The sequence below is a fragment of the Eleutherodactylus coqui genome, chromosome 8 (genome assembly GCF_035609145.1).
Source record: "Eleutherodactylus coqui strain aEleCoq1 chromosome 8, aEleCoq1.hap1, whole genome shotgun sequence".
In the NCBI taxonomy this organism is placed as follows: Eukaryota; Metazoa; Chordata; class Amphibia; order Anura; family Eleutherodactylidae; genus Eleutherodactylus; species Eleutherodactylus coqui.
In genome coordinates this window covers 31,205,183-31,223,991 of record NC_089844.1, presented here as the reverse complement: position 1 = coordinate 31,223,991, position 18,809 = coordinate 31,205,183, and the positions used below count along the sequence as shown (strand labels likewise).

General features: G+C 44.8%; 1 protein-coding gene across 1 annotated transcript in view; it reads right to left on the bottom strand.

Moving 5' to 3' along the window:
- The window catches only part of TRPM8 (transient receptor potential cation channel subfamily M member 8), an 85,157-nt gene extending 70,174 nt beyond the window's left edge, over nucleotides 1–14,983 (bottom strand). The window contains exon 1 of the mRNA XM_066577356.1: nucleotides 14,868–14,983. Coding sequence (XP_066433453.1) covers nucleotides 14,868–14,983 — 116 coding nt within the window. The remainder of the gene's footprint in view (nucleotides 1–14,867) is intronic.
- Nucleotides 14,984–18,809: the final 3,826 nt, after the last annotated feature.

The window sequence follows — 18,809 nt, the reverse complement described above, 5'->3', positions numbered from 1 at the left end:
AAGTAGGAGGACACATTTACTATGTTTGTAGCCGACTGGTTTTTCATGCACAATTAAGAAAAGATGAATCCTCTGTTATTCCACAAGACACAGAACAATCATGCAGTTACTGACACCTGTAGGCATACTAAATGACACACACTATATACAGAATGAGGGTTTACTGACATGTATAAAGACAAATAGAATAAAAGTCATAGCAACACACAATGACGCTACCTGAAAAAAGTGCATGGGCTTCCTGCTGTGAAGGCATTAGCACTGCACGGCCAGCAAAGGTGGTATATTATAGCCTGGGACTAGTCTCCACCTCCAGTCCGGCCTCCACTCATTAGATGATGTGATTACTGGATAGATAGATGTCGGATTGCACATCACCTAGGGGCTCACCGCACTAGAGACAATGAATGTGTTCTTGGAGGATGTACTTAACCCTTTTCTTTCAGTTGTAGGGCATGTTTTACTGCAGATGTCTACTGATATCTTCAGCTTATCTGATATAGTTAGCATATAGATTTTGTGTGATCATACATATACAATAAACAAGAAAATCAGAGTATAATGTAATCATGGATTGACAATGGAGGATACATATTGGTTATAAGTAGAGATGAGCGAGTATACTCGCTAAGGCACATTACTCAAGCGAGTAGTGGCTTAGCCGAGTATCTCCCCGCTCGTTTCTAAAGATCCGGGGGCCGGTGGGGGGCGGGGAGCGGCGGGGGAGAGCGGGGAGGAACGGAGGGGAGATCTTTCTCTCCCTCTCTCCCCTCCTCTCCCCGCCGCAACTCACCTGTCACCAGCGCCGGCCCCCGAATCTTTAGAGACGAGCGGGGAGATACTCGGCTAAGGCACTACTCGCTCGAGTAATGTGCCTTAGCGAGTATACTCGCTCATCTCTAGTGAGGATATATTGCCACAGTCTTACAGCTGGTATCTGATCTCGGGGGCACATGTACAGGTGAAAGGCCGCCTGTCCATGAACTCTTCTTACTAACCAGGATGTATGTAATCTGTCATGACTTAAAATAAGTGTTGCAACTAGAATATCTTTCAAATGGCAACGGATCAAAGTTCTAAGTGTAATACTTTAGGGTGGCTTCAGACGGGACAATGGTCAGGCAACCTACAACTGTTCCAACGACTATGGCTCCTGTGCTTGCACGAATATTCGGATGACTATCGGCCTGCGTAAAAGTATCTATAAAGTTAACCCTTTCCAATCCACTGTCTGACCTCTGAAGACATTATGATTTAAGGCTGTACAGCTCCGATGTTGGAAGACGTCCGTCGGGGTTCTCTTACTGTATATTGCTAGCCTCTCTGCTGTCGGAGCCTATCCAACATGTCACCTCATGCAGTACTGGCTTTAGCCAGCATATAGCGACGTCGTATAACGGCAGAAAAAGAGTAAGCCCCCTTGAAAAACCAGGATACAAATTGGATTCGAAAGTGTTAAGGGGCTGAATAAGTTTTATTTTCTAGTTCTGTGTCAATGTAGGGGATGGGGAGGTGCAAGTGAGAGCATCTGATGCATTGGATTCCAATGCTACCATTCAATAGATTACAATTAGAGATGAGCGAGCGTACTCGGAAAAGCACTACTCGCTCGAGTAATTTGCTTTATCCGAGTATCGCTGTGCTCGTCCCTGAAGATTCGGGTGCTGCTGCGGCTGACAGGTGAGTCGCAGCGGGGAGCAGGGGAGAGTGGGCAGGAGAGAGGGAGAGAAAGATCTCCCCTCCGTTCCTCCCCGCTCTCCCCTGCAGCTTCTCGCTCCATGCCGGCACCCGAATCTTCAGGGACGAGCACAGCGATACTCGGATAAAGCAAATTACTCGATCGAGTAGTGCTTTAGTTGTAAATTAACCCCTTAGTGACGGCCCCATTGCCTTTTTACATCCTAGCTAAGTGGGCTTTAATCCTCAGGGACGTAAAACATGCTTCCCCTGAGGATTACAGCCACGTGGGCTGAGGATGTGACAGCTCCATGCTCCAGGCTGCTGGAGGTAGCAGACAACCTGGAGCTGTCATGGGGAGCCAGGATATCCTACCCCCGGTCATGCGAGCCAATTGCATGAAAGTAAATCAAAAGTGAAAAAAGTTAATGTTTCAGCTTCCCTCACGGATCGCATCCATGAGGGGTGCTGAAACTACTCACCCTCATCCTCTGCAATAGCCTGCGACGATATGGCCCAAAAAGGACCTTCAGATGTCTTCTGCACATGCGTGCCAAAGGAAAACTGGTGACGCATGCACAGAAGACCTGATTGTCGCAGGACATTTGAAATCTCCTGGCAGGAGACGTCACCAGGGATCACGTTGACTGGTCCTCGGGCCTGTGATCGCCGCCATACGGAAAAGTTAAAAAAAGGAAAATAAAGTTAAAGTTTCACCTCCCCTCATGGATCGGATCCATACTCAACCCTGTCCTCCGTGATGTCCCATGGCAATCTGGTCCTTCCAGGACCTTATGTCATCTTCTGCGCATGTGCACCCGACGAAAATGTTGGGCTCCTGCACAGAAAGGCTTGCGCCCTGGGAGATTTAAAATCCCTCTGCTGTGGGAGCCACTGCATGCGGTTCCTGGTCACATGATCACTGTTATCCAATAGATAACAGTGATCAGGTAAAGTAAAAATAAAATTTGAAAAAAAGTGTAAAAAAAAGTTTAAAAAGTTTACGTTTCATCTTCCCTCATGGATCATATCTGTGAGGGGGGTGAAATTATGTACCTAAGGTCCCCGGAGTTATCTGCGGACCTTACGCCGGCTTTTGTGCACACGCCCGTCGCCAGAATGGCGGATGCATGCGCTAAAGCTGCAGATTGCCCGGGTAATTTAAAATCTCCATGCTCCTGGCTACTAAATGTAGCTGAGAGCCTGGAGATTTCATGGGGGGCAAGTGGGGGGGGGTGCGGTCCCTGGTCATGTGATCGCTGCTATCCAATGGAAAACGGAGATCAAGTAAAAGTAAAAAGTTGAAATTTCACCTCCTGTCACTGATACAATTCATGAGGGAGGTGAAATTACTTACCTAAGGCCTCTGGTGATGTCCCCCAACGGGATCTTTATCCGTGGGCCTTTTCCCAACTTCAGCAAAGTAGCAGACGCAAGCGCAGAAGCTGGTGAGGGCCCGGGAAATTTAAAATCTCCTTGCTACTGGCTAATAATGGCAGTCAAGAGCCTGGAACAGTGACCGAGGGCCGCGGTGAGTGGTCTCAGGTCACGTGATCACAGTTATCCAATGGATAATGGAGATTATGTAAAAGTTAAAAACAGTTGAAGTGTAATGTTCCTTTCGGTTTGGTCCACGTTGTGCATACAGACATAATATTAGGACCACAATGTGTATGTTTCTGAACACAGGACAATATGGGAATACATTTTGGGGTGTAAATCCTCATTTTCATGTCCACTGTCGAAAAAAAATATGTCTTTAAAATGACATATTTGCAAAAATATGAAATTCTATTTTTTCTCCTCTAAATTGCATTAATTCCTGAAAAAAACTGTGGGGTCAAAATACTCCTGACCCCCCTCAGTGAATACATTAAGATGTGTATTTTTTAAATGGGGTCATTTGTGGGGGTATCTATCATTCTGACACCTATGAGCCTTTGCAATCTTGGCTTGGTGTAGGAAAACAAAACATTGAAACATAAGCCCTACCCCAAAAATAAGCTGTAACTGAAGAAAAAACAAGTATACATCACCTCTCCCGCGCTGGCTGGAGCGCCGACGCAGCTTCTCCCCGGGTCCCGGCACGGTTTCTTAATTTTTTTCTGCAGCTAGGGCTTAGATTTGGCTTTGACAGTAGGATTTCTTACTGTCAAAGTTGCATCGCACCGCACGAAAATCACATTTTCATTTGATGCAACAGTGAGGAAAGCTCCATAGAGAAACATCGGCTACAAAACCTCACGAGTCGCGGGCATATCGTTGGACCCACGAGGTTTTTGTGTTGGGTTGCTGCATGCTATAAAACATTGCATGTGTCAAGGAACCCATAGGAAAGCATGGGCTTCACATACATGCGATTTGTAGCATTGTAGCAACGCGACAAAATCACGTAACTTTGTCGCCTGTGTGAAGGAGGCCTTACGAAGTTATTAAAGTGACACATGTCAGATTTCCAAAATTTGGCTCCGTCACTAAGGCGCAAACAGGCTTCGTCACTAAGTGGTTAATATAAAAACCTGGCAAACTCTAGCAAAGATTGACTTGCTTCAAAAGTTAAATGGCTAGGGTTGTCTGCTAGTAGATTTTATTATCATATAAGACCTTTCACTCTCCACCCCCCGGGGCCCATTTGTACCCTGACACTAGTTTGCTTCTCTGATTTGCCATTAAACAAAACTGATTCCACTATGAGCAACATTTGTAATCATACATTAAGCTTTCCCATATCTTTAGCATTTCCAAATCTGTGTGGCTGTCCACTGACCAGATTTCTCAGTAGTCAGGGAAAGTAGACCTCTTTGGTTGTTAATGAAGTTCAGAAAATTCTTCATTAGACAGTAAATACAGGGTGCCCTCCTAACCCCATTTAATCTCACCATCAGGAGATGTTTTATGTTGAACCCGCCTATATGGGTCCAAAAGGGCAGAAGAGGAGAGTAAGCAGAAAGATGGTAAAGACCACAAATACCTTTAATTCATGAAATCAGAAAATTAAGAAATGTCAAACAGTATTCCACTGCCGATGTAGTTTTTAAGCTTTTTGTAGATGGCTTCAGAGATTACAAAGACCATGCAAGGTGAAGTACTACTACGACAACCACTCCCAGTTAGGATGTCTGCCTAGGTCAGTGATGGGCAACCTTTTGAGCTCGGCGTGCCAAAATTCACCAAAAAAACGAGCATGACTCGGGTTGTGTGTCACTTCGAGAAAAAAACCATAAATTCGCGATATTAATAGTTTAAATAACAAAAACGTATAATTGTAATGTCTAACTGTATTTAATAAACCCAAAACACCCATAGCACAGGCCCTCGCCTCTCCCAGCCTCCCCCTCACTTATCTTAGTAATGATGAGCCCCCAGCGGCGACAGCGCCCCCCACAGCAGCCCCCAGCAGCGACAGCGCCTCCCCAGCAGTGAGAGCGGCCCTCCACAGCGGCCCCCCAGAAGCGACAGTGCCTTCCACAGTGGGCCCCCAGCAGCAACAGCACCCCCAACAGCGGGCCCCCAGCAGCGACAGCGCCCCAAACAGCGGGCCCCCAGCAGCAACAGCGCCCCACACAGCGGGCCCCCAGCAGTGACAGCGCCCCACACAGCGGGCCCCCAGCAATGACAGCGCCCCCGCACAGTGGCCCAACAGCGACAGCGCCCCCCAGTAGCGACAGCACCCCCCACAGCGGACCCTCAGCAGCGACAGTGCCCCCCACAGCGGACCCCCAGCAGCGACATTGCCCCCCACAGTGGACCCCCAGCAGCCACATTGCCCCCAAAGCAGCCCCCCAGCAGCGACAGTGCCCCCCACAGCAGCCCCCCAGCAATGACAGTGGCCCCCCAGCGGGGATATTGCCCCCCCAGCGGCCCTCCAGCAGCGACAGCACCCCCCACAGCGGGCCCCCAGCAATGACAGCAACCCTCCAGCAGTGACAGTGGGCCCCCCCCAGCAGTGACAGCGGCCCCCTAGCAGTGACAGTGCCCCACACACAGCCTCCCCAGCAGTGATAGTGCCCCAGAGACCCACGTACTTACCCCATCCATGTCCTGGAAGCTGTGCTCCTCTGCTGGCCTCCGCGCTGCCTGCAGCAATGATCTCCGGCGCGCACTTACGTCAGTGTGCTGCTGTACTCCTCTTCCCCCGGACGCTCCTACGCAACCGAATGGTAAGAGACGTTGGGGGACGTGGGGAGCAGGATCCTGGCTGCACACTGACACAGTGTGCGCCGGGATCAGCGTTGCTACCTGTAGTAGTGCTGGTTAGTGAATACCAGCAGGGGAGCCGGAGCCCCTGCTAGTATTTACTAACAGGGTGAACGGCCGCGTGTCAACGACTATGGCCACACGTGTCAGTGCTGACACGCGTGTCATAGGTTCGCCATCATGGGCCTAGGTGGTAGAGCTGAAGGCACTCACTGAAGTAAGCTGCACACAAGGTACTCTTTCCGTTTCGCCTGCCATTATGAGCCCATTTGAAGCTTTGTGGGGTCTTTGGGCAAACCAATTCGGAACGCAGAACAGTGTTTTTGTTGTACAAGGCTTTAGCTCTTTCCAAGGAGGTAGCCATCATCAAAATCTAGGCTCATACCAAGGAGACAAATCTCAGATCCTAAGGAACCAGAGAACAAAAGCAGCGGCGCGACTCCCCTTGAATGAGGTAACGGCTGTTAACCTGGTTGCAACTGAATTGGGCATAGATATCTCTCTATTGTCTATTTTGCAGGGACAGGCATCAAAGGGAAAAAAGGAGTGGCACAAAAAGGTGTAGAACAGGGTAAGAGGGGAGTCTGGAGGAAAGGAAAACACCTGTGCCTCCCCCAAACGCTCTACTCTATGATGTCACATTTGAGCCATGGACCAGCTCACCAGTCAAAGGACGTAATGTGTCTTCTGCTTAAATTGCCCCCAAGGTTTAATAATGCTGCAACAAGGTTTGTACAGGCTGGTATTGTCTGTGCCTGTCAAAGTCCAGGTAAAATAGTAAAAGTACCAACCCAACATGCTGTATGACCATCTCACACCTGTCGGAAATTGCAAGTGGGCCTCATCCAACTTCAGAAGTAGGCCAATATGAGTGTTTCTTTGTCTATTGGTTCTCTTTTTAGGTTGTGATCACAGCTACAGAAAAGAGTATGGCTAATAAGCTATTGTCTGAGGTAGTATGTCATTATGGAGTCCCCTGAGGTAATAATGGGTGATAGGGGATCACATTTTATTACAGGTACAAAGCACCTACATTTTATGGTTATTTATAGTTGAACCCAGAGGCGTAACTTGAAGCTCTTGGGTCCCAATGCAAAACCTGGAACGAGGCCCCCAACTATAATGCTTTATTCATAGTACTGGGCTCCCTATATGGAGAAGAGAGACCTTATGGGCCCCCTAAGGCTCCTGGGCCCGGGTGCAACCGCATCCCCTGCATCCCCTATAGTTATGCCCCTGGTTGAATCCTATAAAGTGGGGTCAGGGGCATTGCAAAATAAGTTCCCTGGAATTAGATATATATTAGTTTAGACATTGATAACAGCACAAATCCGTTTCACGGTTATTGTTAAATTGTTTATCAGATGTATACTGGAAATATTTTGCTATACATAACAGTAGCCCTGTCAATGATGCCAGTCCGATACTTACAAACGCCTCTTCTTTTTGTAAGACAACTCATCTCCAACAAAGAGACACAACCAAATGTACATTATATCTTATGACACTGGCTAAGACAGTCTGAGAGTGTCACATGTGATCTAGATGACCAGATTTTTATGGTTATAGGTATAGCTCAAGTTTTATTCTAAATATTATTATTTTGCTTAGCTGTTTATGCTGCATTTACAATTTTAATGGTTTGTATTCCTTATTTACTTACAATGTGTAAGAAACAAATCAAATGAGTTACCAAAGTTGTACACCCTAGGGAGCGCCCATGTGAAGATGCTCACCCTCTGTCACAACTAAAATCTAAAAATTAGATTCCTCTTAGGGCTCATGTCCACGGGCAAAATGTGATTTAAAATCCGCAGCGGATCTCCCGCGCGCGGATCCGCATCCCATAGGGATGCATTGACCACCCGCGGGTAGATAAATACCCGCGGATCGTCAATAAAAGGCATTTAAAAAAAAATGGAGCATGAAAAAATCTGGACCATGCTCCATTTTCATGCGGGTCTCCCGCGGGGACGGCTCCCGCGGGCTTCTATTGAAGCCTATGGAAGCCGTCCGGATCCGCGGGAGACCTAAAATAGGAATTAAAAGCATTTACTCACCCGCAGCGGGCCGCGAAGCTCTGCTCTTCCTCACGGCCGCATCTCCCTTGCTTCGGCTCGGCGGATGTGCCCGGCGCATGCGCGCGGCACGTCGACGACGTACCGGCGACGTGCCGCCGGCGTCAGGAATTCATCCGCCGGCCGAAAATGAAGATCCGGCCGTGAGGAACAGCTGACCTTTGCCGCCCGCTACGGAAAGGTAAATGCTTTTAAATTTCTATTTTCAGCGCTCATGTCCGCGGGGCAGGAGGGACCCGCTGCAGATTCTCCATGTAGAATCTGCAGCGGATCTGATTTTCCCCGTGGACATGAGGCCTTAGGCCTCTTTTCCACCAGCGTATATCAGCGGGCCGTTTTCACGGTCAGCCAATATACACTGTGATCTGATGCATTGGATTCCAATGCATCAGATTACATGGCCGTATTCCTGAGACGTAAAAACGCCCGTCCGGCCAATATAGCACTGGGCGATTTTACGTAGGGCCCAAAAGATAGTCCTGGAACTATCTTTTGGGCTGGAATACGTTGGACGCTGCATGGGCTCCTATGAGAGCCCATGACAGTGGCCGGAGGTGGGAGGGAGTTTAGCTGTGTGGCTGCTAAACTCTCTCCCTCTGCTCTCCTCACTCCTGGCTTTTTGCAATGGGAGGGGTTGGGACGAAGGGTGATGCTAGCCTCCGCCCCCTCCCCGCCCGTTGTCCAAAGCCAACAATGGGAGGAGGTGGGACGGGACAGTGCTTAGCTACGCCCTATCCCACCCCCTTGCATTGCAAAGAACAAGCGGGGAGGAGGGCAAAGGTGAGCCTGCGAGGGGGAGGGAGAAGAAAGGGGCAACAGCATGGTGACCTCAACTTATATGCGCCTGGGCCCATGCCGTGTGAACAGGCTCACAAACGGTAGATTTGTACGCCTGTTCACGAGCTTCTGCGCCCCAGATGGTAGCGTATATCGGTTGGCTGTGAAAACGCTGGCTGATATACGCTCGTGGGAAAGAAGCCTTACTTAGAGCAGTTCTCAAATTAGGGAACATAGTGAAGACAAGTCATCCATGGAGGCTAGCTCCAGGAAGGTGAAGCACTGAAGTCACCCTTGTGGGACTATCCCATGGGATATACCTAGTTTGGAAATTTAACTGTAATCAAAAATAGGGGAAGATCTGAAAGTATTAAGATGATTGTTACACTTGCCATTCATTGGTAAGATAATTTTAAGTCTGAAACTTTTAAAGCAGCACAGACCTAACTGAACTATTCTTGGTAGTGGGGAATTTGGACATTCCCTAGAGATCATGTTTTATCCTTGTGTACATATTCCTTTACTAGGATGGTGTGGGCAACAAGTCACATAATTATTCATTAAACTTTGTCATGATTTGTTAAGTTCAGGAAGGTGGTGCACCATGAAAAGCCACTATAATTTCTTTGTCTACTCGCACTATAAATAAAGTTAAAACTAGGCTGGGCTATTTTCTTTAGACAGAGTATAGCAGTGATTATATACAGATGATGTCTCTGGTTCTTTCTCCAATGATTATCGTTTATTAATTTGGACACATGATAGAATTCAAATCCCGGTAACCTTATTGCCAAATCTAAATTTAAATGGTTACTACAACAGTTACAATCGAGAAAGCTGCTGCAAATGAAAGGATCATTTCGGGTAACATTTGTTAGAGGATTACTATGTATCCATTCCTAAAATAAAACCACACTACATTTAGTAAAGCTTAATGTATGAGACAAGATGAATAAACTACACTGCACTGGAACTGATATTTTCAGGGCTGACAACACAATCTCTTCTCCTTGGGAAGGATATTTTTAGAGATTAAATATACATTGACATGCAATAGGTGAGCTATTCTGCATACCTAAGTGGCATGCTGCTAAATTATAATAATTATAATACATCAATGCCATTATTCTCCATTTTAGATATGGCCATACTTTCTGTTGAGTTACCTGCAGTATGAAATATGACCACTAGATGCCATTAAGTCCTACAACAGAATCAGCACTATATATTGAAGCCAGTTCATAAGAGACTGCAGGACATCCATCTAAACCCCGTGTCACATTCTCCGGAGTCCATGAAGTTGAAATAGGGGGAATGCTTTACTGAAGCCCCCACGTTGTAGAGCTAGTTTTGCTGCTGTTGTCTTGTAGAGTAACATGTGAGAACTCTGTGGCTACAAATGAACTTTCCCTCTAATCTGTGCCAACAAGAAAAATGTATCTTTGGATGTAAGAAAGCAAAAAATTATACCTTCACATTAGACTTTGAACCCCACCATAAGGATATGTTCACGCGGGCGCAAAACGCTGCTGATTTTTCCACTTGGTAGATCTTCAGCATTTACAGTAGAAACACAGCGAATGATACTTAAAGAGACCATCCCCATCTTTTTGTACCCCTTTCTGAGGGCAGCGCAAAGTAGTGGCGATCACACTGATTATAGTGATGTGTCTGCTCTGTGGATCTGTGCAGAAGTTTTTGAGAAAATTGCATTTTATCAGTAGCAGCACATGTATAAAGTGCTACTTAACCCTTTGAGGACCAATGAACATATTTTCCATAGTTCTAAACTGCCTCCAAATTTGATTAAATTAATTATGGTCCTGAAAGGGTTAAAGTAGTCCTGGATATTCATGAGCAGGCTAGCTGCACCCACTCTGCCCTCCAGCCACTGATGGACTGCTGTCAGCCTATTACTGTGTATAGAGAGAGAGCTGTCAATCATTGGCTGGAGGGAGGGCAGGTGGGTGTGGCTAGCCTGCAGCTCATGAATATGCAGGACTAGTTCTGTGTCTTGATGCCACTAATTAAAGGATAGGTCATCAATAGTTGATCAGTCATGGTCTGCGGCTTGGGACATCGACCGATCAGCTGATTGTGCGCCCGCTGACAGAGCCGCAAATACAAGCGAAAGCCAGCGCTCCAACCCCTGTGCAATTACATTGTCCTCTCCTTGCCTCTCCCCCAGTCAATAGAGATTGTCACATGATTGGCATTAGTGGCATTTGTCACAAGTGGCCTATCCCCAACCACAAACGGCAGAGTGATATGCTCAATGTCACCACTATCGGTTGAATTCTCTTTGGGAGACACATTATTTAGTCTCTGTTTCAGCAATACAAATCAATGGCTCCATTAGAATCCCAGTTTAGGGGATTCAGGCATAACCCTAGGACTTAATCTAATTGTGATGTGAAGGCCCCTTAGTATGATTGGCTGTTATCCAATAGCTAAATCCATTTGCCTCCTTATTAAATCCGCTCCTGAACAGCAGGACTGTGAAGTCAGGGTCATGGAGTCCCATTTTGGTAAAGTTGGGAGTCGGTAGAAATGTACCAACTCTAGTTTATTAAAAATATATATTACAAATATGGTATAATTCATTCAATGCAGAATTTGTTGCAGATTTTGTTTTCATAGGAATTTAAGAAAGTTTTGACATGTCCTATAAATATATGATCAGTTCATAAGCCCCTATTTATTAAAAAACATTGCTAACTGGGATGTGGGATGTAGCTGGATTATTTTATCATAATGGTGATAAAAAGCCGGATGTTATCCCTTTAATACAGTAAATTTATTGTCATATATGAAGGTATCGGAGTCCGGAGTCGGAGTATGGGAAAATTCAGGAGTTGGAGGTTCAGTTTACCGACTCCACAGCCCTGCTGAACACATGCCACAATTTTTTTAGGTCTCAAACAAAAAACAACTTTGCATGCCTCCATATAACATAGGACGACACAGCAGGGTTCCATAGACTTCTGTGTGTGCTATATTGCAGCTCTGTACAACTGAAAAGTTTTAATACACTTGTAATGCAGCAGTTTACATGAGTTTTTAACCACTGTGTTTTCAGTGCGAGTCCACCATAGTAGCCCTAATATTAGCTACTGTACCTCCAGAGTCCACTACAGTATCCCTAGTGTATGCAGCCATGGTGCCCCCATTACCAGCCACAGTAGCCACAGTACACAGTGTTTTCTTGTCCAGCTCTGTCCACATATGGATGACAGACTGGTGCAAAAAGAACATCAAACAGCAATAGCAATGCTTCTGGCTCAAGACTGGATTAGCAATTTCCTATTAAAGGGGTTGTGTGATGGGGTATGATTCATGGGTTCTTCATACAGCAGCCAGGCAATTCCGATGAAGTTTAACTCTTTTATCCATAATCCAAAATCCCAGCGGCAACACAATAGTTGCCTCAATACAGCTCCCTAACCAGATGTCCACCAGCTTTCCTCATGGTAGAAGATCCTCTTCTCTAGTTAACCCCCCTGTAAGGCACAACCATGCAACAACCCCTTTAATATGTGTTTGGGTAGGGTAGATGAGAAGAATAGAGAATTACAGTTTGGAGGATGGGGCAGACACTCACGTAGACTCCAGTAGAGGGGAGGCATAAAATCAATAACATAACAGCAAATCGGTAGCCGAAATAAGATGAACAAAATGCACCGTCACAGGCTGCCTCATGATAGACAACCCCTTTAATATGGGAGCATGACTGTGAGCGAATTGCCAAATGTCGAGCTTAGAAAACCCAAAACCCTGATTTGGCTGGGGTGAGCTGCAACCAGCCAGGTACTTTCCATGCAGTGACCACTACAGGGGAAATGTAGTATTACATGCTGGCCATTCAGATGAGTCTGCCGAAATAGATATTTATTGCACGCTCATGCATTTTTTTGTGCTGCTTGATCAGATGTAACAGTTTTGTAAGTAAGTGCTAATGCAAAAATGTAAAGGAGACTTGTTGGCGAAATGTGACTGAGCAATATATAAAGACATAAAATATCATTTTTTATTAGTCTGTCATATTAAAACATGCAATGAGAATTTTAAGAAGTCAGTGGTATGACTAGTGGGTAATCCAAGAAACAACATAATGAACATATAGTGTGTCAAAGCACAGCCTGAGAAAATCCATGTGTCCACAGAGTCAATAGTATATACAACAGTATATCTAGAAGTATGCATGATATGGATATATTAACAGTTAAAACAAAATGCGCAGATCGCTGATCAGTTTACAAAAGTTCAATGTTAAGAGGGAAAAGCATTTGGGTGTTTTATACATGATTTGTCTAACTCAGAGCTTCCCAAACTTTTTCAGCCATGGAGCCCTTTTGGAAGCAAAAGTTTCTTGTGGAGCCCCAAGGTGTGGTCAGGGGAGGGGTTAGGGGTGTGGCATATCACGACAAATGATTTTTAAAAAGGACAGGGCCATTTAAAAAATAGACATGGAGTAACGCTGGAGTACTGGGTGGGCTATTGATATACATTTTATTTAAAATTAAAATGTTGTAGAATTAAATCCCGCACCACATGTCAATATCTGTATGGGTTTGGTCCAGATTTTTTTTCTACAGCATGTGGATGAGATTTTCAAAATCTCATATACTTTGCTGCTACAGCTGCTGTTAATTCCGCAGCAAATCCACCCCATGTAGTAATAGTGTCCCCTATATTGGCCCCACTAGTAAAAGCGTCCCCTGTATTGGCCCCAGTAGTAATAGCATCCCCTATATTGGCCCGAGTAGTAATAGCATCCCCTATATTGGCCCCAGCAGTAATAGCGTCCCCTATATTGGCCCCAATAGTAATAGCGTCCCCTATATTGGCCCCAGCAGTAATAGTGACCCCTATTGCGGCCCCAGTAGTAATAGCGTCCCCCATTACCACCTCAATAGTGATAGGGTTCCTCATTGCTGCCCCATTAGTATTAGGGTCCGGCACTGAAACTGGAGGTTTAGCAGTGCAGATTATAATAGGGGCGATTAGGTTGACAGTGGGCCCCCTTGGAGTCTCGGACCCGGGTCAGTCACCCCAATCGCCCCTGTTATAATCTGCCATTGGGCCCTTGTAGCGGTGTCCAGACAGCCTGTAAATGAAAGTCGAGGGGGCTTATGTGATCCATGCTGCTATTCCCACCACAGGTTCTGGACTTTCACTTACAGGCTGCCTGGACACTAGGAGTACTATCTAAGACATTTCTGGCATATCAAAAGTATATGTATATAGTACTCTTGTGAAAAAAGGGAGCAGAGGAGGAGATGTGCCTTTCTCCATTGTAGTTTATGGGAGTTGTGCTAACAGCCTAGTATTTTACAACTCCCATAAACTACAATGGAGAAAATTGCATGCAAAAATGGCCCTATTTCTGACTCATATACTCCTTTCTTGAATGCCAAACAGGGGTCAAGGTACCCCCTTTTCCTGATATATAGAGGACCCAGGGATGGTTACCCAGTGCACCATTAGTATTTTCCCCCTGAGCTGTGTGCCTCTCCTCTTCTCTCTGACATGGAAACTACATGTGAATTGCCTGAATAGACAAGCATTTTTATGCCCAAATGGTTGACTGTAAAAGATGGCATTGCAGTCTATATGTGCTCCTACCCACCCCCCTCCCCTCACCACCACCACTAGGATGAAGATTGCGCACGCCTGGGCTAGAATATAGGGCTAGAGATAGGATATGTAGGGTGACAATTAGGAAGAATGGTGCTGGCAACTTCGTTAGCAATGCCTAAGGGTTTTGTAAGGGTTCGTAAAGAACGATAGTGGAGGTTCGGAATGGCACAAAATGTTTTGCCTTCTTCTGGATCAACAAGGAGGTTGAAACAGGCTGAACTAGATGGACATTGTCTTCATTCAGCCTAACATACTATGTTACTATGTAAATTTAAGCAAAGATATTGTGCCAAGGACAAGAAAGCAGGTGAAAGTTTAGTAATGGACATGCTCTTATTTAAATAATGCATATTTAGTGATATACAACTATATGTTTTTAATTAACTCATGAGCATTCACTGCCATCTAAAATTATTACAGTAACTAGAATTAAAAAAATCAAGCAAAATAAAAAAGATGAATTAAAAGGACACGGAAGCACATAGGATAAAAACTTGCCTCTGTCGAGGTCTTTCCCTGGACTGAGACCTTTCCCGAGAGCTGGAACCAGATCTTATCTCTGTGTGAGGTACAAACTCTCGGCTCCATCTTCGGGTGCTTGGTCTGACAGTCATTACACAATTGGAAGCAAAGATATAAAATATCCTAAGACACAGGGACAAGGGGAGATGTTAAGTAAAGGAAAAGTGAGGAAAAAACATTCTATCCTTAAGTGAATGTGAACATCCTACAACCGATGGGGCATCCTTTATAAATCTGACTATAACAACTTCTTCCCCTAACTGGTAGCTATGAACACCTATACATTTTGGAAAGAAATTGCAAGATTTTACAGGACTTTTTAACACACAGTCACTAGCCTATCCAATGGCTTCAATGGTTTTCTAAAAAGATTCTTAAACTTGTGCATAAAGATTGACTTTGGAGTTTATGCTAGCAATATCAAGGGTTTTTAGAATTCTAGCACCGGTTATCATAGTGTTACTATTTTTTAATATGTAAGAATACTTAAAAGTATAAGTTAAGTCCAAAAACACTTACCTAATTGTCTCCAGCAGTCCTAAACACCCATAATAGTCGCTGTCACTGAATCATAGTAGAGAAAAGCCTTTAATCCAAATCAGTTCTGTGTTCCTGTAAACTCAATGTACCTGTCTTCTCATCAAAGACTTTCTGCTGTGATCTGATCAGCTTCCTTCTATTTCTCCACACTTCTTTCATTCTTTCTTCCTTCCTTCCTTCCTTCCTGGCTGCTTATACTCCCTATGGTCCCATCTCCCGCTGGCAGATACATTGTGTTGGCACTGCCTCAGGCAAAGCACCCTGGTATAAATACAAAACGAAGATTCTAGAGGCAAAGTAGAAAATTGGAGAACACATCAAATACATTTAAACCAATACATAGATTAGATTAGTTTCGAAGTCTTGAAATGTTTTGCAACAGCACCGTACAAGTTAATCTGGAACATTAAATGTGATATTTATGACTTATTGATTTTTTCAAGTTAAAATGCACAAACCCGAGCATAAAACTATAAAAAAAAATATACAGACAAATACCGTAGATTATACACAAGCCTCCTACTTTAATAGGAACACTGCTGCATGCACAAATATGGCCAAATCTTTGGGATCATGGCATGGTAGAATGGGCAAAACCAGTTGAGATAATGGGCATGTTGTTGTCAAAATTGAACCTGGCACAGTCGCAAAAATTAGATGTGGTGGTTTATGAATTTCACCCGGATTTTTTTCTGCACTTCTGTCTGTAGAGTGTACAAGAAGTATCCAAAAAAACGGAGAACATTAGTTCCATACCAGGGTTCTGGTTAAATACAACTAGCTGATAGCCAAGGTCGGTGAAAGGGAACCTGTCGTCTCCTATGAGCACCATAAACTAAGTTCTGGTGGTCATAGGCCAAGTTCCGAGAAGTACAGCTTTTATATTCATCCAGCTTCCCATTCGGATTCCCATTTTGGGGGTTTTTGGAGCCAAAGACTTGTTATATCACCAAGTTACAATATTTTTAAGTTATGAAGGTCATTCCAAAACAAACTCAATGAGTTGTGCTAAGAGGTCCTATCCCTTTATGAATTTGGGGCTCATGGTGTCACTCTGGGTACCTCCAGCAATCGATTGGTTTTGCCCGGCGATGCTACGAACATCCTGACATTTCCAGAGGAAATGTAGTATTACAGAACGTCCATTCGTGTGAATGGTTGTCCTGCAATTGCGAGATGGCAGAAGGTCCACCAGGATAGGAGCCGCTCTTACTGAACAGCTCACCATTCTAGGACATAGAGGGGGATCCGGAGCCGGGGACCACTCTATGACATTCATGGGTAGCTCTGTGACATACAGAATATTTATTTCCACTGCCACCTCATACAATAATAAGCATTACTCGGCAGTAATAATTTGTGTTTCCTTTAGAAATATAGAAGAAGTAGAACACTTTACTTCAGCACTTTCTCCGCCTTGTGGACTGTGGTTGTTGTATTATTAAAGGGAAGTTATCATTAAATAACAGGATGCATTATGATAATTAAACGTTGCAGAAGAAATAATCCTGGAGAAACCTTGGAGGCTTCTTAGTTAAATACAAATCTCATACACTGTAAGGGCACTCTTAAACAAGCCCATTTATCATTTGAACGAGCAAACGAATGACGTGACCCAGGGGCGTAACTATAGAGGGTGCAGGGGATGCGGTTGCACCCGGGCCCAGGACCCTTAGGGGGCCCATAAGGCCTCTTTTCTCCATGTAGGGAGCCCAGTACTATGAATAAAGCATTATAGTTTGTTACAGGTTTTGCATTGGGGCCCCGAATCTTCAAGTTACGACTCTGGGTATGGGTACAGAAGGAGGGAGGGGGGCCCAGCAGAACTTTTGCACCCGGGCCCCTGAGCCTTTAGTTACGCCCCTGACGTGACCTCTAGATAGGAAGATATATCGTTGGCTCGTTCAATAGAGAAACCGTTCAGAATCATTCAATCTTTTACATTCGTGAAATAGAGGAACTGAACAACCAGTGTTTAAACAGAACAATAAGTGAACGAGCCAACAATGATTTTTAAGCCTGCATAAAATGAATGACGAGCGAAAAGCGAACGATTATTGTTCATCATTCAGTCGTCAGTGTGTGTTTAAACCAGGGGTCCCCAACTCCAGTCCTCAGGGACCACCAACAGGTCATGTTTTCAGGATATCCTATAGTAAGAACACCTGTGGCAATGTCTGAGGCACCGACAATAATTACATCACCTGTGCAACACTGAGGAAACCCTGAAAACATGGCCTGTTGGCGGTCCCTGAGGACTGGAGTTGGGGAACACTGGTTTAGACTGAACGATTCGTTCACTTTGGCTCATTTGAACAGCTATTTGAACGTTGATCCTTCCAGTAACCACCATTAACCCTTTCCAATCCACTGTCTGATGTATTAAGACATTATGATTTAAGGCTGTACAGCTCCGATGTTGGAAGATGCCCGTCGGGGTTCTCTTACTGTATATTGCCAGCCTCTCTGCTGTCGGAGCTTTTCCAACGTGTCACCTCGTGCAGTACTGGCTTTAGCCAGTAGATAGCGCTGTTGTATAACGACAGAAAAAGAGCAAGCCCCCTAGGAAAACCAGAATACAAACTGGATTGAAAAGAGTTAAAAGTCCAGTTATAGAATTATGGAATGTAGCATGCCCTTGAATACTTAGCTTTTCCTGCTGAAATGTGATAACTTATATGTTTAAAATGAATTACTTTATTGAAATTCTGAAATATAATAATATAACCAAGGGGCCCAAATTATTTCTGTAATAACATAACCAAGGGGCCCAAATTGGATATCCATCAGATAAATTATTTATAAAGATGGGAAGGGGAGAATGACACCACTCCATGAGGCTCCGGGGCTGAGAATTTCATAACTTCAGGGAGAAAGACACGAAAATCTCTGCTTTGAAGGACCTAACAGAGCTAAAAACAGAATTGTAAATTTTAGCCTAGAGTTTTGTTTTAGGTTCTAACTTGGCTCTATATAATTAGAGCGAAATCACTGAAGGATTCTGTAGAGCAACTTGTGTACGATCCAAGTTCACCAAGAGGTTGGTATTTTCTCACTAAATGGCCCACATTTATTAATAATGACATCCCTTCTCCTGTAGGATTGTGCTTGCAGCTAAAAGCCCTTTGAGCAATCCTTGTGGTACTCACGGTGATGGTTATTGCTATGATTTTCAGATTACTGCTTTGCTCCAGTGGAAATAGGAGAGAAGTGACAGTCCAAGTGAATAGAGCAAGCAGGTACAGCTGACGCTGTCACTCACCCGCTCACTTCTTTCTGATATGGAGGAGCCGCAGGTTGGATGAGAAGAAAAAAAAGAACACCTTAGTTTGTTTAATTAACTCGCAGGGGGTCCAGGGTGATCGTCCAATCAGGTGA